Raw genomic sequence first — 24,174 nt, forward strand, 5'->3', positions numbered from 1 at the left:
ATTGATTCCTCATTGTGAGATCCAAAAATTTGTGTAAGGATGAAGTCTGAGGACTAGAGTTCAATTGTAACTTTGCCTTATAGCATTAATTAATAAAATAAATTAAGAACTCATTCCATCACATTTGCTTTGTTTGCATAGTTTTTAAATTTCTTGCTATCTTGATGGTTTAAAGTCTCACATGCAAATCTTATTTTCAAGAGGCACTTTGGATGCAAACATTGTAATCTCTTTTAATTTTGCAACAAGTTCAATATTTTTGTACTTGGAAATTGACTCATATTTTGGTTTAATTGCATATTTTCATGAATGGTTGATTTCACTTTCAAGTGCTATTATTTTGGGTTGCAAACTTAATTGCATCTTGGTCTAACATTTGAGTTCTTTTTATCATCTCATTTCTCACAAGTAGATTTCTAATTGTATCTTTTTGAGCAAGATAGTTTCCATGCTTTGATTTGTAGACTTATTCATCTTAAAAGCATTTATAATATCTTGTGCTAACAATTTAGTGTTTCACTTTTCAGGGTTATTTTGGCTTTCCATTTGAAAACATTTCACTTCATTTTAAACAAAATACATTTTCATTTCTTAAAGAGCAAATACTTTGAAGGCACTGGTTGTTTATATATTTCATGCTTATCTTATGATGGTTATTGCTCATATCAGTTTTTGCTTATAAATCTTAGTGAAATAATTTGTTTAACTCAAACAATTCCCCTAAAAACTCACATCTTTTTAACTTAACTTTTCATTAGGGACCACCCCCTTAGCTAACCTAGGATATAGCTTAAACAGAGAGGGGATTTAGTGTGACAACCCCTTCTCTTAGTTCCATGCCACCAATTACACCTTGTGGAGTTGAAAACTTTTCTCATTGACTTGTAGGTAGGTGTAGGCGACACGGTCAACAAGAACTCTACCCATGCAAAAGCAAGGCAACTAGGATCCTCGCTCAATTGAGAACCCTTCAAACCACTGCCAAAATATAATCAATCTAGTTTTACAAACACATGGATCCCACCTAAAAATTTCAAATGCATGTGCTTTCTCAATGAACTGGAACCTAAAAAACAAAACCTTAATCAAGTTACAAATGGACACAATGCCACCCATGTAGTTCCCATATTTCCTCGACCTGGCTACAAATGATACTTTTAGGTAGGGCATGCCCAACAAAACACCCTTGAAGAGTTTCCACCCTAAAAGTATTACATGCATAAAAATAATTGTTAACATATATCAATCAAAACCCTCTCAGTATCAAAATTGAGATTACCTTCTTAATCACTTTCCAAGGGGATTTTTTGGAAGCCTTGTGACATACCATCACTACAATCACAACCTTCTCTAATATTGCAAGAGCAGTTCTTTAGGTAAACGTTCTTCCATATAAGGTTTCCCTAAATCCTAACAAAAGTCATTCCTTGTTAGCGCTGCAACGATGATAGTTATTATGAAAACACTCGAGTTTATAGAAGGAAAGGACACCATATCCAACCTTGGTAGAGCTCCCTAATCTTCATTAACATTACTCCCTCTTGGCTCACATCTTGAATTTTTTTTATTAGGGTATTGGATACCTTTGTTGCTTGTAGCTTACATTAAGACCATAGTTGAAAGAAATCCCTAGGTCTTCTAAGTACACTGGTCAAACTTGGCTTGGTCCTGCTATTAATCCTAATTAACTCTGATCCCAAGTTTTACTCTCTATTGGCTGAGCCAAACTCACTAATATTGAGCCTGACCCACAAGTTATTCACACTACTTGATGCGTCAAACTCGAGCAAGTGGAAAAAATTCATTGGTGTCAAATATAATTGCTTAAAAAACATAAAAGGGAAACCCTCATTTTAAACAATTTCCATTCCTGAGTTTTTGTCAGGTCCAAGTCAAACTCTTACACTCCGACCATGTCAAGTCATTTGTCAAAATGAGATTTTGATTCAGCATTGGTTACGTTCTCAATATTAGTCTTGAATGCTTGCATGAGTATCATTTTCAAGGACAATTTGTATTTAAATGCCATGAGGAGTTGTTTAAAACTTTAAGGTTGCTTGGAGTTAGAATCACTCTTCATGTTTGGGTTCACCAATAATGCTTTGGATGCATGAATAACTCCAGTGTTCAACACGAAGTTGAAATCCAATAAAAAAAACATTACAAAGCTTTTTGTACACTATACACTCTTGTACATATATAATAAGAATATAAAAAATACTTGATTGCACAGATTAATACTGAGTGTCTTGAGTAAAATATAAAAGAACGCAACAGTATCTTCACCGCTGAATCATGACCGATTGGCTTCTGTAACATGTTAGAAATGTGTTGTTGCCATAGAAAGATAATTTCGTCAATGGAGTATTAATCTCACAAACTAGAGGTGAAAAGCAATAACCAATAGATCTAACAAACTAGAGGCGAAAAGCAATAATCAATAGATTCAAGAAAACAGTTTATAGTGAAATAATAATATCCATATGTCGCTTGACTGCCCTCTCGTTTTGGAAAATCTACACTTTCTCTGTATTGAACAAACACTGTTGTAGACTTTACACAAAACAAACTCCTATCTATGCTAAACCCCAAATCTGTCGCAACTGCATTCAAAAGGGATTCAAATCATAAGCTTCTAATGGAAGATACAAATTTAACTTTAAGATTTCAAAACTGTAACACATTCTTCTTCGAGAAATTGTTATACAGTAGAAACCAATAGAAAATTTGATTGCATATGAGAAAATACTAAGCCAATTGAACTTGTCAATAAATAATGCTAAATGCTTCACTTGAATCCATTTTTGGAATTTAATTCGGAACTTAGAAAACTATAGAAAGTGCTGCTTGAACTAAGGTAGAAAGAAAGAAAGAAATTGCAATAATCTCCACAAAGGTTAACTTAGAAAACTATAGAAAGTGCTGCTTGAACTAAAGGTAGAAAGAAAGAGAGAAATTACAATAATCTCCAGAAAGGTCAATGGGGCTCAAGTGTACTGCCCAGAAAAGGACAGAGAGAGAGAGAGAGAGAATAAAATAATTTCAGCCTGTTGTGATACATGAATCAGAGTTTCATGTCCAAAACCATGACCATTGTGCAATAAAATAAAAGGTCAACTGAGAAACAAGCCTGCTACTGTTTCCCATGTACTGACATTAATCTTATGTTCACTCCCTGCTCTCATTGATCTTTTGAATGAGCACCACTGCAGCAGTAATAACAGATGCATACACTGTAGTTGGAATCTTCTGCACTACCTTCCCTACTCTAGGTACCCCTTCTGTGGCCCTTTTCGTCATCAATGCAATGAGAGGAGCTGCTACCACAGCGATTATCAAATTATGGCTGATTCTCGTCAGTATATGGGTTGTAAGCTTCTTTATGAACTGTGAAAACTCCTCCCGATCAAGTTGTCCATCCATGTTGAGATCAAAAGTCTGCATCTCACATCAAAGTTTTTTAAACATTAAACATCATGTGTACAACTTGTGCACATACACTACATTCATGAAAAGAGAGGATGGATCACTCACGTAAAAATGACTCTTCAAAAGGATCCACAGAAATAAACATTCACTTGACAGATGCACCAGTGACAATATGCATAAATTGATCACTCAAGGTAAAAATGACTCTCCAAAAGGATCCACAGATATACACATTCACTTCACTTGACAGATGGACCAGCAATAATATGCATATATGTCCAGCAAAACTAATTTTTAAACTTTCAGAGGATTAAAATCCTGACAAATACAAATTATTGAATTTCTTCCGATTTACAAATATTTATATTTACACATAAGCAAAACAGAAATGCACAAGGTATTCACTTGTCAAACAAACCTTTGCAAAATGTGATAGTTGACAGCAATAAATGAACGGACTTGGAAAGTTATGGGTTCTCATAAGATTAGGTGCTAATAATTCTCAAAATTCACTGATACTTTTGAAGGTCAAAGAGTAAAATTGTTTTCAAAATGTCAAGGAACCCAACTTGTTTAAGCACCGATATATGGAAGTCAGTAACCTTTTAATAGCTATTACCTAGTTGAGAGTAGTAAATGGATATTGCCATCCTTTAATAGATAAGTTGCCTCACTAGAAGTACTGGCTCCTCAGGAACCCTGTTTAGATGATTATTATAAAAACTATTGTTGGTAGATCATTATTGCCATTGTTACTATGTCTAGAATTCAAGTTAAATTATGGATTCACAACCTTAAACTCATCATAATGGATACATAGTCTTGTACTGTATTTTCTATGAATTCAGAAATTATATGAATAGAAAGAGCACACCTAGAAACAGTGAGGATATATTTCCTACTGAAGATCTTGGCCAAATACAAATGAACAAGGCACACCAAAACAAGGCTTTTTATTTTTTAGCATGCATGTTTCCTGCAAATTAGATATTCATTTTCTATCTTTGCCTAGAACTGTAAATGAAAATCTAATATAGGTCTCCATAAAATTCCTTGGGTGGCAATTAGTGTTATGGTCCCTGTTACAACAAAATCTAGCACCTAGTGTTAAGCTTGCTAGGTGATCTAGACAATGTGCAACACATGGAAGTGTCAGCACTGTTACCTCAGCAACTACTCCCCTCTCTTTAGTGAAGGCCACAATCCAATACAAGGGTGTTGAAAAAAGTAGCGAGAAAGGATTCTTTGACTTGTGCCTTAGTCAAAGAAGTCCCAACGAGTTCCTTCTTTAGCATACTCGAGTTCCCTATAAGTTAGGACAAATTCCTATAATTTAGGATTTGTTCCTAAAAGTTAGGACAAGTTTTGAAGCAGTTAACTAATGTGCTCAAGTGGAAGGACGAGATAGTTGTCTTCTATGTTGAAATATGTAACTAGGTTTGGTCTTCACAAATATGAAATGTACTCTTGATTCTTGTATATTGTAAAAAGAAAGAAAATTATTATTGTTATTTTTTGTAGCATGGGTTTCAATCTCATGGTCATTTTATTTAGAGGTCAAGCACACATTGAGTGCTTCTAGGGTTTGTCATAGAGTTAAGTCAATAGAGTCATTGTCATATGAAGAAGACCGCATTGGGCATATTGTAACATGTCAAAATAATTATTTTTGTATTTAAAGTGTCAAAATACCCCTCCAAGGCCAAGTCGGCCTAGCAGCTAAGAAGTCGGCCTCATTAGGGCATGTCGTCCTCCTTGAAAGCTTGTATATATGAGAGAACTCAACCTCCTATGGAAACTCACTCATTCCTCATCATCCAAGCAAAGAAGGGGCAGAAGAAAGGCAAGCAAAGAAGGATAGAAGGAAGAAGGACGAAGTTTTTGGGTTAATTCTCTCTCTCACACGTGCGAAGATGAGGCTAGGGTTTTTGGAGCTACAAGGTCGAAGTTGTCAAGTTGCAGAAAGAAGGTCGAATAAGGGACTTTTAGGTCACCTACTAGCCCTAGAAGGATAAGCAACCCAAGCGAAGGAGCAAGGAAGGCTTGGAAGCACTAATTTCCCTCACATGTGTGGAAGCAGCAACTGTTGCAGGGGCCGAAAATTTCAAACCTGCAATGGAGGCCGAAATCAGCTAGGGGTCAAAATTGTGCAGCTGGAAGAGATTTGACTGGGTTTGACTTCGATAGAAGAAGCACATCACTAAGAAGGTCTGGTTTGGCCTTGGAAGGGCATTAGTCTTGGTCTAGGGGTCTTAGAATTCGTCATTTGAAGAATCTATAAGAAGAGAAGAGATTTGTGGGTTTTCCTCTCAAGAGGAGAAGTTTCGGCCCTAGCTTGCAGCGTACATCTGTGTTCTTGTGTACTATTGATCTTCACGTTTTTTGTAGTTGTTTGATGATAAGAACAACATAATAAAAAGTGAAGCGGCTAATAATCAAGAAAAAGTAAAAATACATCACAAGCAATGATCAAGTATAAGAGAAATCATCTTAATTATAGCCCTATCGATTTCTCAACATTTTAGTGTGAGTTACATCAGGAAAAGGACGAGTGATTGTGTCTTAAGTTCTAGAATTAAGACAAGATGAGTTGCATGTGTTTTTTCACTTAGTTAACTCAATCAATCACATAATCAATCCAGAAATAGAACTTGCTAACTTTAGCCATTTGAATTACTTTATAAGGAGGAGTGAAGGCACAATTGTAACTATAATTTGAGCACGAGTTTGTGTTGCCTATGAGAGAAAGTGTTGAATAGTGTAACTAGGTTCGGTCTTCATAATGAAATGTGTAATCATGATTTTATGTAATTGATGTAAAGAAGAAGAAAAAAATATTTTTGTAATGCTTAAATCATGGGTTTCATGATCAAGGAATTTTGTTTTTAGTTAAGGCTCCCATAGTGAGCTTTTAGGATTAGTCATCATGTCATAAAGTCTATTGAGTCAATGTCAAAGATGTAAGACACATTTGGGCATGTAATTCATTGTAAAAGAAATTTTGTGAACCCTCCAAGATCATGTCACAAGGTCACCTTGAAGTTGGCCTAAAAGATAATTCTAGAAAGGCATGTCGACCTTGACACTAGGAGATTTCGACTCATTTTGATGAGCAAACCACTATATATAGGCAGCTCGGCCTTCATTTTGAGCACAGAATTTCGATCAAGCAAATCTGAAGCAAGAAGAGGTGTGAAAATCACAAGGAAGATAGCCTCAAGAAGGAGAGGAAGAAGGAAGTTTTTGGGCACTATTTTAGGGATAATATCCTCGCACATGTGGCAGAAACTAGGGTTTCTACAGCAATAACATATTAGTCCTAAAGAAATTCATCTAAAGGGTCTCCATTCCAGCTCCCTTGCTAGCCGAGATCACCTAGAGAAGTCTTCAAGATAAGCGAAGAAGGAAAGGGTCTCCACAATATCTCAAATCAAGCTCACACGTGGGAATTGCAGGAGTGCAGACAAGCCGAGAATTGCAGGACTGTGTTAGGAGGCCAAAAAGTTAGACTAGTTGAAGCTAGCAATGCTAGAAGTCAGTTTGACCAAGTGTTGACTTCAGCAAGAAGAAGAAGCAGTGAAAGGAAGGATCTTGTGACTTGGTCTTGGAGAGGTTGTTGTGTCAAGGGTCTTGGTCATGGTCTTGGTATTCGTCAATTGAAGTCTCTATAAGAAGAAGAATTCGTTTGGGTTTTCCTCTCAAGTTGGAGAGGTTTTGGCCCTAGTTGATCGCCTACATTCTGTGTCTCTTGTCACTTTATTGTTCATTCTTTGGTAACAGTTTGATGAAGAAGAACACTATAATAATCTAAGAAAAGAAAGATCCTAATCTAAAGAAGTAAAAAGCATTCACAATTTGTTATCATCAAGAGAAATCTCCTAATCCTAATGCCCAAGATTTCTCAACAGAAAGGTACCAAGAGGTCTTGTGCAAGTAATTGGAGAGAAAGGAAATTCCTTGAGGAAGTGTGAATAGAAATAGGAGGTTCCCTATTCAATAGGAGGAGGATTTGCGCAAGGAATTCAGGCCCCTAGTGCACACAGATTTAGAAGGAAAAGATCAGGTTTCTTGCAGGTTGTTTCAGCCTAGTTCAAGGCTGAGAGATCACTGTATTCTCCATTGAAGCAAAGTGTTTTTGTAACAGATCTATTGTTCATTTTTCTTCAATAAAATTCTCAAGTGTTAAGTTTAGGTATGTTCTATGCTTAGAGCAATTTATTTCAATTTTCACAGTTAGCTCAATATCTTTTCCAGATTAGCAATCACATCAGCATTAAAGTAAATTATAAACATAAATCGCAGAAGACAAGCCAAGACAATAGGACACAAGATGTGGCGCTAGCCAAGGACAAAACCCAATGTGGGGAAACCCTTGATCAATTCTTCTTACATGTTCTTCAATAGTTCGTAGAGAGAGAGAGAGATAGTACGTTTATAACAGAAGTCAACACTTTGACTTATCTAGATAAGAGCATAAATCATCTCTAAGAAGATGATACATGAGATCAGTTGAAGACATGCTGCTTCAACTGATTCTCCAAGGTGACTCCTTCACCTATCGTTGTGCTGCATTTTGTCATCATGCTGCACCCATCATCACTATGCTGCATCTCATCACGCTTCATTAATCATGATTGTACCCATCACTGTATTGCATTATGTGCCATTACTGCACTATGTTGCCATACTGACCTATGTGTTGGCTGCATCTTGCTTGCTTGTTGTCCCTTGCTTGCTTGTTGTCCTTAGCATGCTTGTTGTTGCATGTTAGTTGTCCCTTGCATGCTAGTTGTAACATTGCATGCTTGGTGTATTTGCTGCTAAGTACCATACAACTGCCCCAATGTTAGTTAGTTGTCCCTTGCATGTTGCTCTCCTTCGGAGACAGATGCGCTAGATGTTTCGGCAGTTTCGGTTGTTCTCGCAAATTCTAGCAGTTCCGGCAATTCTGGTTGTTCTCGGCAGTTCCGGCTTCTGCCCTCTGCGTCAGCTTTCCCGACTATTCCGGCTATTCCTGGCAATTCCGGCTTCTGCCCTCTGGATTAGGGCAGTGTTATCCCTTAGGATCTCTCCTCCTACTAAAACCCAAAGACAAGTAGAGAGGAAGATATCCCAAGTGTGTTGAAATGACTTGAAGACCACCTCTATTTATACTAAAACGTTGAGCACAAGTGGGGTTTATTTGGTTGTTGGCCAACCTTGACGAATTGTCCCATAACACAAATAAATTCATATCTCCATGAATACTTATTGGAATTAGATGATCTTTAGATCAATCCTACACCTCTTGATGAGAGGGATCCAAGAAAAATATCAGCTTCCATTAATAAGATGACCCACATGGAGTTTGGCCCTAGTTTCCAATTTTAACATCAAGCAATCAGAGGGTTTTCCGAGTTGGGTTCCCTATAAAAATTATGTTGTTGAATTGTGTGATTGTGTATTTATTTATGCTCCTATTCTACTGCAAATTTGGTAGAGAAATTTTGTGTCTATATGAAAAGAAACTTGTTTTCAGATTGTTCATATTATTAGTTGCAGAATTTCGTGGATTTTCTACATGGTATCAAGGTTATGAACAGAATAAATACTAGCATTTAGGGATCAGTTTATTGTTGAAGAACAGAAATCAGTTTTTCAAGAGCAGTGCTTTGGACAAGCAGCATGGTGTACAAAGGACTAAGAGTTAATCACAGTCTAGAGGGAACATCGAACTTCATCTCTTGGAAAGGAAGGATTATGATAGTGTTGGAGGATAATGGTGTGGGAGAATTTGTGAAGCATGTCATCCCACCACAACAAGATGCCCAATAATTGGCCCAACATACTAAGAATGATGTCAAGGCGAAGAGGATTATTCTAGAGGGGATCAAAGATCATATAGTTCCTCATATCCATGAGAAGAAGACAACATATGAGAAGTATCAAGCCATATTAAAATTATATCAGAGTACCAGTGATACTAGGAAGCTTGCTCTTAAGAAGAAGCTAAGGAGTATCTGGATGAAACAAGGATAGCCCATTGTCACATATCATACTATGTTCACTCAGGTACGAGATGAACTAGACGGTGTGGGTGAAGTGGTATCTGATCATGACCTTGTGAGTTTTGCCTTACTTGGACTTCACAAATCTTGGAAAGGGTTCCAGGATGTTGTTAGTGGGAGTGAGAACTTTGTCAATTGGGAAAGGTTTTGCACTGACTACAGACAGGAAGAGATCCAAAGAGGAACCTTGTAAGGGATATCAGTCAAGACCGAGGACGAGGAGAATTTTGCTCTTGCAGGTAAACTCCAAAGGCAAGAAAGGCACTGGGAAGGGTGAGACCAGTCAAAAGAGTAACAACAAGAAGAGGGATCTAAGTAAGATCAAGTACTTCCATTGCCATGAGTTTGGGCACCATGCAAGTGTCCAAATCGGAAGAAGAAGGGGTCGAATAAGGAGCATGTGGCTGCATCAGCTGAGGTAGCTAGGTTTGCTTCTCAATTTGAGAAATATTTCTCATGCAAGCTTAGTAGGCAGAAGCATGTAGTACATTGATTCAGGTGCATATCCTCCCACACCATTATCCTCGACTGATATCCCTTCCACATGATTGGGAACAGGGACTTCTTCGGCCAGCTAGAGGAGAACGATTTGCAGGTGCATATCGAGCTTGGAGATAATGGAAAATATGCGACCAAGTGGGTTGGTACTGTAAGCTTTGAGAGGGAGTTTGGGAACTTTCTCCATCTCAAGGATATTTTCTATGTTCTAAGGCTAGAGAAGAACCTAGTTTCAGTAGCTACCCTTGAGGACAAGTGATATGATGTCATCTTTAGCAGAGGTAAGGTGTACCTCAAGCATCTAGCTTCTGGATCAGTGACGCAAATAAGTGTGAGGATGAAGAACATTTACAAGTTGCAGGTGTAGACTTGCGCAGCAGGTGCAAACTTGCGCAACCTTGAGCAGCAAGGCAGGTGGTGAGCAAAGTAGAGATATTGGACAACTTTGGCACAAGCGCATGGGGCACTTGCATCATGGGGCGTTGAAGATTCTTCAGCAAATATCCATAGGATTACCAGCATACAGCCTTGACAACAATGGAGTGTGCAAGGGATGCACGATTGGAAAGTATGGCAAGGCTTCTTTTCAGGACCGAGACAGCAAAGCCAAAGAGATTTTGGAGGTGGTGCATTCAAATGTGTGTGGACCCTTCTTTTCTCCAACTCTTATGAGACACATGTAGTATGTTACTTTCATTGATGATTATCCCATAAAACTTGGATTTATTTCATGAAAAATAAAGATGAGGTCTTAACCAATTCTTGGAGTTTAAGGCCTTAGTTGAAAACCAAATAGGGAAGAAGATCAAGGCAATGAGAAGTGACAATGGTGGAGAATATGTCTCCAATGCCTTCAAGGAGTTGCGTCCAAAGGAAGGCATTAGGAGAGAGTTGATAGCACCTCATAACACTCAACAAAATGGGGTGGCTGAGAGGAAGAACCACAACATTGTTGGAGCAGCCAGGGTCATGTTGCATGATTAGGGATTGCCTATGTTTTGTGGGAAAAGGCATGCAACGCTGCAGTATTTCTGCAGAACAGGAGTCCACAAGGTTCTTGGACGAGTTACACCAAAGAAGGCTTTCACAGGCAAGAAGCCTGATGTTTAACACTTTAGAATCTTTGGCATGAGTTTATTGCCATGTGTCCAAAGATAGCAGGCAAAACTTGGAGCCCACAACAAAAAGGGTATTTTTGTTGGGTACAATGAGATAGCTCAAGCATACAGGGTGTATCTACTAAGACTCAAGAAGATAGTCCTGAGGCCGGATTTGAGGTTTGAGGAGGACAGAGCTTTGAGGGAGTCCCTTGAGAGGGGGTAGATAGCATTACCTCAGATGGTGGAGCTACTCGCTCCGAAGGAGGAGCTTTAGGCAAGATCACAGACAAAGTCTCAGACAGCTGGCAAGAGGCCCGCACAGTAGGATGTAGAGCAGGATGATGAGGAGAAGAGACTAGGATGAGAGCAGGCAACTACTCATATGGAGACTCATGGCACAAGGAGGAAGAAGGCCAAGTGGACCAAGAGGTTGATTCAGGAGACCCAAAAGCAGTTGAAGTTCCTAGCACCATGTTCAGGCAGTGCATACAAACCATAGAGGTAAACAGTGAATATGGCACTGATGATAGAGTTGGTGGACACTGAGCCTTCTTCTTACAAGGAAACAACTTCTCAGCAAATTTGGCAGGATGCCATGGTGGAGGAATATTCCTCCATCATGAAGAACGATGTCTGGGAGATTGTGCCACAACCTAAGGCAAATCAGTAGTTGGATCGAGATGGTTGTACAAGGTGAAGCATGGCGCAAATGGGAGTGTGGAGAAGTACAAGGTCGGGTTTGTGGCAAAGGGCTCCTCACAGATTGAGGGCATAGACTATGATGAGACTTTTGCCCCAATAGCACAGTATTCATCCATCAGGATTATTCTGACGCTTGCAATGCATATGGGGTGGAAGATCCACCAGATGGACGTGAAGACAGCTTTCCTCAATGGAGTGGTCGAGGAGGAGATTTATATGGAGCAACTACAGCGGTTTGAGCAGTTCAACAGAGACAGATGTGTGCAGGATGAAGAGAGCTCTTTATGGGCTCAAGCAAGCTTTGAGAGCATGGTACACTCATATTGACAGTTACCTTCGAGGATTGGGCTTCACTAAGAGTGAGGCGGATGCCAACCTATACTACATCATGGTTGGAGGGCTTTCGCTCATTCTAGTGCTCTATGTTGACGACCTTATATTGACTGGAGCAGACAACTTGATCTAGGATTGCAAAGAGGACCTTGCAAGGGAGTTTGAGATGAAGGATATGGGGCTTATGCACTATTTCCTTAGCTTGGAGGTTTGGCAGGGTGATGGTGAGATCTTCGTGGGACAGTGAAAGTACACTACAGAGATTCTCCGGAGATTTCATATGCAAGATTGTAGGCCCATGGCCATGCCTCTAGTCACAAACTGGAGGAAGGTGGATGCTAGTAGAGCAGAGCGAGTGGATGCTACAGTATACAGGCAGCTCATCGGGTCATTGATGTATTTGGTCAACACACGACCTGATATTTGTTTTGCAATCAACCAATTGAGTCAGTTCATGTTGGAACCGACCAAAGTTCATTGGGTTGTTGCAAAGCATGTGTTGAGATATCTCAGAGCCACAACGGATTATGGATTGTGGTACAAATAGGTTGATGGAGTGAGGCTTGAAGGCTTCACAGATGCAGATTGGGCAAGGTGCTCCACAGATAGGAAGAGTACTTCAGGTGGCATCTTCAGCTACTGTTTCTTGGTATAGCAAGAAGCAGAGATCAGTGGCACTCAGTTCAAAAACAATCAAGTACATGGCTGCCAGTTTAGTAGCATGCGAGGCTATTTGGATGAGGAAGTTACTTGTGGAACTTTTCAAACAAAGAATGGAGCCTACCATAATACACTATGATAATTAGAGTTGCATCAAGCTCTCTGAGAACCTAGTGTTTCATGATTGCTCAAAGAATATCAAGATCCGGTACCACCATCTCAGAGATTGTGTGCAGAAAGGGATAGTGAAGCTACCGTACATTCCAATAGGGGATCAAACAGCAGACATCTTGACCAAGGCATTGGCAAGAAGCAATTTTGATCATTTCAGAGATAAGTTGGGAGTTGTACAAAATCCCTTCATTGGTAAGAGGGAGTGTTGAAAATAATAACGAGAAAGGATTCTTTGACTTGTGCCTTAGTCAAAGAAGTCCCAATGGGTTCCTTCTTTAGCATACTTGAGTTCCTTATAAGTTAGGACGACTTCCTATAATTTAGGATTCGTTCCTAAAAGTTAGGACGAGTTTTGAAGCAGTTAACTAATGAGCTCAAGTGGAAGGATGAGTTACTTGTCTTCTAGTGCGAGTTACATGAGAAAAAGGACGAGTGATTACGTCTTGAGTTCTAGAATTAAGACAGGTGAGTTGCATGTGTGTTTTCACTTAGTGATCTCAATCAATCACAAAATCATTCCAGATATATAACTTGCTAACTTTAGCCATTCAAATTGCTTTATAAGGAGGAGTGAAGGCACAATTGTAATTATAATTTGAGCATGAGTTTGTGTGTTGCTTGTGAGAGAAAAGTGCCAAGAGGTCTTGTGCGAGTTATTGGAGAGGAAGCCAATTCCTTAAGGAAGTGTGCATAGAAATAGGAGGTTCCCTATTTAATAGGAGGAGGATTTGCGCGAGGAATTTGGGCTCCTAGTGTGCACAGATTTAGGAGGAAAAGATCAGCTTTCTTGCAGGTTGTTTCAGCCTAGTTCAAGGTTGAGAGATCATTGTATTCTCTATTGAAGCAAAGTGTTTTTGTAAGAGATCTATTGCTCATTCTTCTTCAATAAAATTCTCAAGCAAGCAGAGGGTTTTCCTAGTTGGATTCGCTAGAAAAATTGTGTTGTTGAATTATGTGATTGTGTATTTATTTTTGTTCCTATTCCACTGCAAATTTGGTAGAGAAATTCTATATCTATATGAAAAGAAAGTCATTTTAAGATTGTTCATATTAGCAGTTGCAGAATTTCATGGAATTTCGTGACTTGAAAAATTATGGATTCACAACCTTAAACTCATCATAATGGATACATAGCCTTGTGCTGCATTTTCTATGAATTCAGAAATTATATGAATAGAAAGAGCACACTTTAGAATAGTGAGGATATATTTCCTACTGAAGATCTAGGCCAAATACACATGAACCTTGTTTGCAACAGTTTTGTTACAATGTGTTTAAAATTCAAGTTATAGATGTGACTGGGAAGACTTATCCATATACTCCTGCAGTTAAATCCCCAAACCATATTTCACCTATCTTTCAAATGCAATATTCGAACTTATGGAATTGGATCCATGCAACTAAACATTCTTGAGGATGTAATACCTAGAGAATTCGCTTATCAGGCACACCAAAACAAGGCTTTCATTTTTTAGCATGCATGTTTCCTGCAAATTAGATATTCATTTTACATCTTTGCCTAGAGCTGTAAATGAAAATCTAATATAGGTCTCCATAGAATTCCTTGGGTGGAAATTAGTGTTATGGTCCCTGTTACAACAAAATCTAGCACCTAGTGTGAAGCCTGCTAGATGATCTAGACAATGTGCAACACATGGAAGTGGTACCACTGTTACCTCAGCAACTACCCCCCTCTTTCGTGAAGGACACAATCCAATACAAGGGAGCCTTCCTTGGTAGGCTTACGGATCAAGTATCTCAAGTATATTATGCTAAGTGCCCCCTAAGGATCCTACAAATGTAAATCCACCGGATGAGGTATAGCAAAATAGGGTTTGCAGTCGGTGTAGTAAATTCTAGATTTGGATTCACGAGATCTATGGGTCAATCTAAAATCTAGGGTTAGCCTAAAGAGTCTCAAATAAGTTATCCTAACACACCAAATCACGAGAAGCTCAAGGCTCCTATAAACTAGGGTTTTGAACTGTTAGAAAAGGACTACCAAGGACAAGTGTTCCTAAGGCTTGGTATCTAGCCTAAGAAAGAGTGTTCTAATGTAACCCCCTTTACTTAACTCTATGGGAAATAATGTTAAAGTGAGTTCAAGTAAGTGTATAAGTCATAAAGTGACTTCAAGAGAAATAAAGTCATAAAGTACCTTTTGAGTAATTAATGAAAAGGGTACTAAGGGGAAAAGGTGTCTCATGGACCAATGAGAGAACAGAACTCCACCCTTGAACTAATTGGCTAAGATCTAATCTCAGCCATTAGATCTTAGGGTTAGGTCTCTCTTCTTAATGAGACAACAAAAGGGAAAAAGTAAAGGGGAAAAGGCACAAGAGAGGCAGGAGGGTACAACAACTGGTACAGTGGCTACAGCTGCAAGAAAATCAGCATGTATTCCAAGGACAGCAAGAAGCATACATACTGAGGCATCTTCCTGAGTTTTTGACTGAGCTCCAACGCAAATTTCGAGGTAGGATGGGCCGAAAATCAAGGCATTGTCTAAGCGCATTGATTGTTGTTAAAGGGGCTGAATTTACTGTTATAGAACATGTTTTTCGAGGATGCAGGCTTAGAATCAGAGGTATATTGACAGGCCATTTATTGCAGCCTGTCAGTGCTGTCAAACAGTAATATCTGAGCACATATGGGCACAGAAAACAAGGCGGACAAGCTCAGAATTCTAGGAAACTGCTACAGCATGAAAAATAAGGAAATCTGACCATGAGATAAGTTTGTTTTAAATTTTTAATTGCTATAATAATTGTTGTAAAATTCCTGTGTGAAATAAAAATATCCCTCACTGGTTTTTCCTTCGGGGTTTTTCCAAGGTCATTGGACCAAATAATCACTGTGTTAAAATTTGTGCGGTTGTTAGTATTTTTTTTCAGCACAAACAAATAGTGTAGAGTAGATTCGTGTGTTTCCAATTTTGAAATATATTCATGTTTATAACAATAGCATATGACATGTTAGGTTGGGCATTAAACTGATGTGATTTCACCTAAATCTGGAAACTGGGTTGGGACTACAATTTTCTACATGGTATCAGAGTTGGGGTTAACAGACCTGCTGAGAAACAGTGAGAAACAGTGACCTAACAGTAAGTTTAAAACAGGGTTGAGAAGGAGAAGAGTTTAACCTTGGACAGATTTGCAACTATGTTGGTGATAAATTTAAATAGCAACAAGGTTCTGGGTAGAAGACAGGTTGAGTGGCGCTGAAAACTTTAACCCATGGAAGGAGAGGATGGCCTTGCTTCTTGAGGAGTTTGAGTTGTAGGAGATTGTTGCGAAGGCAATAGTACCTCCCACTGACCCAACATTGTTGACTAAATTCAACAAGATAAATGTCAAGGCTAAAAGACTTCTTTTAGATGTTAAGGACCATCTCATTCCTTGTGTCTCGGGGAAGAGGTATGCTTTTGAGATGTGGGAATCCTTGACCAAACTCTACCAGAGTACCAATGAGAACAGAAAGATGGTACTATGGGAAAAATTGAGGCAAACCAAGATGACAGAAACCAACACAATACCTCATATCTCACCAAGATTACTCAAGTGAGAGATGAGTTGGCAGCCATGGGACATGTCATTCCTGAGGAGTAATTGGTTAGATCAGCCTTGAGTGGCTTTTCTAAGTGGGATGCCTTCATTGATGGGATAGTAGCCTGAGAGAACTTTCCTAATTGGGGGAGGATGTGGGATGATTTCCATCAAGAAGAGAGAAGGCGGAATGCCAAGGGTTGTGACTAGCATGGTGGGGAAGATGAGGAGAACATTGCACTCACTGCCAAGGGCAAGAAGAAGGCCAAGAAGGGCTCCAAAAGTGGGCCCAAGCAGAAGGGTAAATGGAAGGAAAAGGAGAAAGACGTGAGCAAAGTGAGATGCTTTGCTTGTCAAAAGATGGGACATTATGCTGTCATGTGTCCTAATAAGATGAAGAAGGGAGTTGCAGATTCAGCTAAGTTGAATGAGTTTTCCACCAAGTTTGACAAGGAGTTTTCCTTGGTCGTTAGTCTTGCCACGAGTGTCACACCCTCTAGTGTCTGGTCCATTGACAATGGAGCTTCACGTCACATGATAGGTGTCAGGGAGCATTTTACAGGCCTTACAAAGAGGGTTGTAGATTTTGAGGTCGTACTTGGGGATGACTCTGCAGTGCGGGTTGTTGGTATTGGCACGGTATCCTTTCAAAGGGAATCACAACCTCCCTTGAAAGTGACGGAGGTCTCATATGTTCTAGGGCTAAAAAGAACCTAATATCAATGTCCAGTATTGAGCACAAGGGGTTTGAGGCGATGTTCCGAGATGGACAAGTCCTTATGTATCCCAGGGAATTCAATATCACTTATGCCATAGTGATTGGAGTCTGCCATAGGAAACTCTACAGGTTCATGTTTCAGCCTACTAGAGTGTTGATTTTAACCACCAGCAACAGTGATTTGTGTGAGTTGTAGCACAAGAGGATGGCCCACTTACACCATGGGGCTTTGAGAGTATTGAGGGAGATCGTCACAGGATTGCCAGAGTTTAAAGCAGAGCACCACGATTTGTTCAGGGGGTGTGTTTTGGGAAAGTACACCAAGACAGCTTTCCCAAGCAATGATAGCATGGTAGTCAGGATATTTGACTTGATTGACTCTGATGTGTGTGGTTCAATGTCTTCAATATCATTGAGAAGATGTGAGTACTATGTCACTTTTATTGATGACTACTCCAAGAAAACTTGGATCTACTTCATAAAGACTAGGGATGAGGTCTTCAAGAGGTTCCAAGAGTTTAAAGCTCTTATGGAGAACCAAACAAGGAAGAAGATCAAAGTCTTGAGGTCCAACAATGGGGGCAAGTATACCTCCAGTGAGATGAAATATTTTTGTGCTAGAGTCGGCATCAAGAGGGAGTGGATAGTTCCTTACACCCCACAACAAAATGGGGTTGCAGAGAGGAAGAACAGGACCATAGTTGGAGCAGCGAGAGCCTTACTCCATGATCAGGGACTACCATTCCTTCTATGGGCTAAGGCATGGAACACAACAGTGTATCTACAGAATAGGAGTCCACATAGAGTGTTGGGGAACAAGACCCCTGAGGAGACTTTTTTCTGGGAAGAAGCCTAAGATTAGGCACTCTAGGATTTTTTGGTGCCTAACATATTCACATGTCCCTAAGGAGTAGAGGACAAAGTTAGAACCCACATCCAAGAAGGGGATTTTTGTGGGGTATAACAAGACCTCCAAGGTCTACTGCATGTATATCCCTATGCACAGGAAGGTTGTTATGAGGTGGGATGTGAGATTTGAGAAGGAGAGAGCCTTGAGGAGGTCACGAGATATGGATCGGGTAGAGAAATAGACACTTTAGGAGGGGAGTCCACCACATGGTATGGGACCATTAGGTATAGGTTCATAGGGATCTAGAGGATCGCAGGTTTCTGGAGTGACAAGTCCACATGTTACAAGGACACAGGATCCCCAAGTATGGGTTCACCACAGACCACAGGGGCATGATCATCAGGAGTACCAATTACAAAGACGATATACCCATCTCAGTACAAGAGGCTACTTCAGGGAAGAGGAATCCTAAATGGCTTCGTGATATCTTGTAGGAAGCCCAGAAGACAGTGGGAAAGCCTAAGTGGTCAGTTACAGAGGGCAGACCACCAAAGCGATTTGATAGTTATTTGGCTATGGTGAGCAGCGTTGTGGAAAACGAGACATCTAGCTACGAGGAGGCTACAGGCCAGCAAGTCTGGAGGGATGCCATGGTGGAAGAGTATGCTTCCATCACGAAGAATGATGTGTGGGAGATAGTGTCGAGACCTAAGGGGAGGCCAGTGGTGACTTTCAAGTGGATCTACAAGATCAAGCATTGTTGCAGATGGCAGCATCGAGAAGTTCAAATCTCGATTTGTGGCATGGAGGTTCTCACAAGTAGAGGGAGTTGACTATGACGAGACCTTCGCACTAGTGGCTCAATACGCCTCGATTAGAGCAATGATCTCCTTTACAGTAGAGATGGGTTGAAAGATCTACCAGATGGATGTGAATACCACTTTTCTCAATGGGATCGTACAGGAGGAGGTATATATCGAGTAGCCACAGGGCTTTGAGGTGCATAGGAGGGAGTTCCATGTATGCAGGTTGAAGACAACCTTGTATGGGCTCAAGTAGGCACCGAGAGTGTGGTATTCGAAAATTGATTCCTACTTGCAACATATGGGTTTCGATAAGAGTGATGCAGATTCAAACCTATATTACATTGTCGTTAGCAAGGATCCATTCATTCTCATATTGTATGTAGATGATTTGTTTATTATAGGAGAGAAGAAACTCATTGAGCACTGCAAGAGAGACCTTGCTTCAGAATTCAAGATGACCGATATAGGACTGATGCATTAATTTCTGGGGATGGAGGTTTGGCAAGAGGATGGGCATATCTTTCTAGGATAGGGCAAGTTCATAGGGGGCATACTGAGGAGGTTTCATATGGAGGACTGCGAGCCCATGGTCACGCCTGAGTTGGTAGATCCCACTTTATATTGCCAATTGATCAGTTTGTTGATGTATTTGGTTAATACCAAACTAGAAATATGTTTCATAGTCAATACATTAAGTCAGTTCATGGTGATGCCTTGGGTGGTTGTGAACCATGTGTTGTGATACCTGCAGGGTACAGTGGTTTATGGACTGAACAATATCCAAGGGGATGGAGACAAGTCGACTTGCTACACAGACTCAAATTAGGCAAGCAGTGCTAGTGACAGGAAGAGCACATCAGGATACTTTTTCATGTTGGCTTCGGTCGTAGTGTCATGGTTCAGCAGGAAGAGATCAATGGCACTGAGTTATACAAAGAGAGAGTATATGGCAACTAGTCAAACCAGTTGTGAGGCTCTTTGGCGGCTGGCCTCGCAAGATGTTGTATGGTTTATATGGCCAGTAGTTGAGACCAACAATGATCTACTACAATTAGAAGAGTTGTATCAAACTCACGAAGAATCCAGTATTTCATGACAAGTCAAAGCATATCGAGATCAAAAACCACTTCATCTGAGATTATGTTCAGAGAGCAGCAGTGAACCTAGAGTATATAGCAACTAATGAGCAAGTGGCCAGCATTCTCACCAAGCACTTACCAAGGGGCAAGCGTGTTTACTTCAAAGACAAGATGGGAGTGGTGAGAAACACTTTCCTTGGTAAGAGGGAGTGTTAGAAAAGGTTTAAGAAGGACAAGCATTCCTAAGGCTTGGTGTCTAGCCTAGGAAAGAGTGTCCTAATGTAACCATGTTTACCTAACTTTATGGGAAACAAAGTTAAAGTGAGTTCTCAGTTTATAAGTCATAAAGTGACTTTAAGTCATAAAAGTGACTTTAAGTCATAAAAATGACTTTATAACAATGTTACACAGGTGCCACTCCCAACAATTGGAAAGCATGTACCCCATGCTCCGGCGCTCTTGGGAGCTTGGGAGCTGGTATGAAACACTCCAAAACCGCCAGGAGCGTCTGCCGGTATGTTAGAGTTTTCCCAGCGCGTAATTGTGCAAAATTTGGTGTTTTGGGTACGGGTTTCGATTGGGAATGTTGTATCCATTTCTCAAAGGCAATCTATTGGCTGGAAACTGTGCTAAGAAACCAACTCAACCAACTTTAGGTTCAAGCTGGCCCTCGAACCAGAGGGGGCTCCCTCAAGTGTTATGAGGCTTTAATGTTGTTCACTGTCACTAAACAACATCCTATGAAGCACAATGGCCAGATCTAGGGGTTGTTGTATAGGGTGGTTGCTTAGGGTTTCAAATCTCTGCTTAACAAATAAAGCCCTCTCTTGCAGAGGCCTTATCAAAGTGCCAGCGTTTAGCTATGATAGAATAACATAGCTTAAAAGAGTTTGCGAGGGAAATGAAGGAGAAATTAGAGAATTAAATATCCTCCCTGAATATCCAATTATCTAACAAGAGCAGAAGCGTATAGAAGAAACTCTATAGCTAACATCAATACATCTAAGTATAGCATAAAAGAAACAATTTAATGATTTCTGGGTGATCAATAAAAACAAACTGTTCAATCTATTACCCAGTACAGAACATAACTTTGCAGAGGGATGTCAGCGATATCTATACTACCTCAAATATATGCAGAAATAAATTATGAAATCACTGAACACACTCACATAGCAACAAATCTGTCAGAGGCCTAAACCGGAAGCCTTTGATTAAAAATTCTGTAATAGCAGACTTTACAAAACTTGCAAGTGTTTCTGGGCCCAAAAGCCAACCCTTTTTCATTACAACTGATCGAATATATAGAAAAACTACATTCCTCCAGCAGTTACAGGATTTAAGGAATAAAAATCTTAAATAATAAACTAAAAATAAATAAAATCTCAAACTAGCTGCGGGAAATTTGGAACTGTTTACAAATCTTCTGCCTTGGAATCTGGAGACTAATTCTTTGACTGCTGATTTACTTCCTCGGTTGTTGATGTTGTGCCTGGAATAATCTCTTAAAAACTGGAGTTAACCTCTCTTGTATCTAAATTCCTCCTCTGTTGCCAGATTTTATGTAAAATATTTTGCCACTTATATCTTTTGACTCCTTTAATTAGTAACTGGAGTCCTATGCTGATCTAGAAATGTAGCCACTTGTCTCCAATCTGGAATTAATGATTCAAACTGCCACCTGTGTTTATATTCACCCTTGAGAAGCTCTGCCACTATTTAGTTCGATACTTTAAGGTTATGAAACTGATTCCTACATTGTTGATGGGAGAATACAAAGTTGACACTTGTCACCTTTCCTACTGACTGTGATTGGTTTTGTGCCTCGCTTTATTCATGAGAATAGCCAACAAAATAATGCAATCACTATTTAAATTTTGAACATCTTCTTCAATGGACTCACTCTCCACTTCAGCTGCACAACTAAAAATCCAATGCCACTTGCTTTTGAAATAAACATTCTCCAAGAAAGCAAGCAATAGATCTAACCCTGAATTGGTAGAATAATCATAGCTATTCAAACACACTTGATAGGATAAGTTGTAGAAAAACTGAAACAGAACCTCTTCATTCAAAACACAATGTTCTCTCTGCAGAACATCATAATCTCAGACTATTTTCCTTCATAGTGCCATTATTGTCCTGCATAGAACATTGTGGAAAACAAAAGACTGCTACTAGAACTTGAGCCTTCCTTTGTCATCTATGTATTTTGCACCATGGCTAGCATCAACTTCCATTGTTTTGTAATTGCCTCTATTTATAAAGAATTTGAGAAAGCTTCATTTGGATTCCCATTCCCAAGCTACTTTGTTACATATCTTTTTCCACATCTATCAGCAATGCTAAAAGGATCCCAATGACATATTGTTCCTTCAAATATGGGTAGGCATGTTGTATTCTAGAGGTTAATAATATTATTTGTTAATATTATCCACTAATTAAGGCTTTCAATACCTGGCAGGTAGCTTCCTAAGAAATTAACAAGGCTCGAGACAAAAAGATATTTTCCTGTAATTTCCTCACTACCCATTTGAAGGTGGAAATTTTGCAAGTGCTTTCAGAGGAATACGTTGCCTTTACTGATTTCATATCACTTCCTCTTATTGTAGAGAGAACAGGATACTCATGTTCTCAACCTCTCTAATGAATAATATACAACTCATACATTGGGTCCATCCCGAACAACACCTTTGTTGCAAATTTTCCAATAGTCTCCACAACTACACTTGGTGTTCTGTAACCTATGAGTGCATTTTCAATTTAAAATTTTCCAACCACAGTTCATGCTTCAGGGAATTCCAGCAATGACTTGAAATCTTTGACAATTTCAACTTTTGTTGTAGGTGCACCCATTTCAACCATATTTTCTCTTACATCAGCAAGTCTACAGTGATTGATAAATCAAGCTTTATATAATACTGCAAAAGCAGCTTGGACTGGGGTCATATCTCGAAATGAGATCAGCACTGTCAAGAGCTCCTAAAGAGCAATTCCAAAGTTTTACACAACTTTTCTTGTATATGGCTTTTCTTTGATAATTTCTGGTGCCATCGAGGGTAAGTACCAGTAAATCCTCTCATTGTGTCACATTGGGACTCCAAACATAACACCCCAAAATCAGCTACTTTCATGCACGTGTCATCACCCAAGAGGAGATTCTCTAATTTCAGATCCCTATGCATCAACCCTTGAGAATTAAAATATTTCATACCATTTCAAGCTAACAACTCCTGTCGCAGAGAAATTATTTTACCAATCGACAATTTTCACCATCATAATCCAGAAATGAGAATAAAGAAAACTCTTCCCCAGTGCAGCGATCACTGCACCTAATATCTCCTAGTTTTGCAGCATATTGTATGCTCAATCGCTCAGGAATTCTATTGTGAAACTTAGCAATATGCCTTAGCTGCTACAGCAATTTTATCACCCAAAGATTTTGTCCCATTTGCATAACCATTACCAATATGCAATTTCTCTTTGCGATGGTGGTAAACAGGAATAGATTGTGGGGGTGGGTCTTAGCAGTATCTGGTTTTCAAAGAGGGGGTTGCGCAATTCTCCTCTAGCTGCCACGTGAGCAAAGATAGTTTTGCCAAAACCACTAACTGTGTGCTGCCCCTTCGCATTAAACATCGTATGGGCTAGGGAGTGCGCAATTAAACCTGAGCTGTTCAATTTTAAATGCTTATGCCCGCCTTTAAAACTTGCATGCATTTTATTCCTGAGCACTTCTGCAAAGTAGTAGGAACAGTCATTGGATGAAAACAAATTTAAAATATCTGTTGAAAATTGTATTGATGTGCCCCCCCCAGAAATATATTATTGCAATTTCAATGTTGGTGATAACAATCTGCACCTTCCCTTTGATCAAAATTGTGTTGCATTTTCAATCAAATGAAAAACAGTTCAAGCCCGCAAGTTCACCAAATAGTGCATCCACAATACCTTCTGTATTATCTTCTTCAATGGGCCATTGAGCAACCAAATTAACTGATACAAAAACCCAGATCTTGATACAAGTTTTGGCAATCCCTTCGTGTGCTCTTCTAGTGACAATCGGACAATCTTTGAGCTCAGTTCATGGGGTGAGTTGTCTCTTACATGAGTCTTTCTTTTGACACTTGGATGTTTGCATGGACTTTATCCCACACGCAGCAAAAAATATATATATAGTACATTTTATATTATCGAATACCCACCAGGTATTCTGATGCGTAGCGCAAG

At 39.5% G+C, this 24,174-nt stretch overlaps 1 protein-coding gene across 1 annotated transcript in view; it reads right to left on the reverse strand.

Annotated features, from left to right (window-relative positions):
• Window positions 1-2,897: 2,897 nt before the first annotated feature.
• LOC149256071 (Calcium-binding EF hand family protein) overlaps window positions 2,898-24,174 on the reverse strand; it is a 44,941-nt gene continuing 23,664 nt past the window's right edge. The window contains exon 4 of the mRNA XM_089460661.1: window positions 2,898-3,438. Within this exon, the coding sequence (XP_089316787.1) occupies window positions 3,169-3,438 (270 nt within the window). The 3' untranslated portion in view covers window positions 2,898-3,168. The remainder of the gene's footprint in view (window positions 3,439-24,174) is intronic.

The sequence above is a fragment of the Pinus tabuliformis genome, chromosome 7, assembly GCF_031772625.1.
Source record: "Pinus tabuliformis cultivar Carrire ecotype Pingquan chromosome 7, CPIR1, whole genome shotgun sequence".
Taxonomy (NCBI): Eukaryota; Viridiplantae; Streptophyta; class Pinopsida; order Pinales; family Pinaceae; genus Pinus; species Pinus tabuliformis.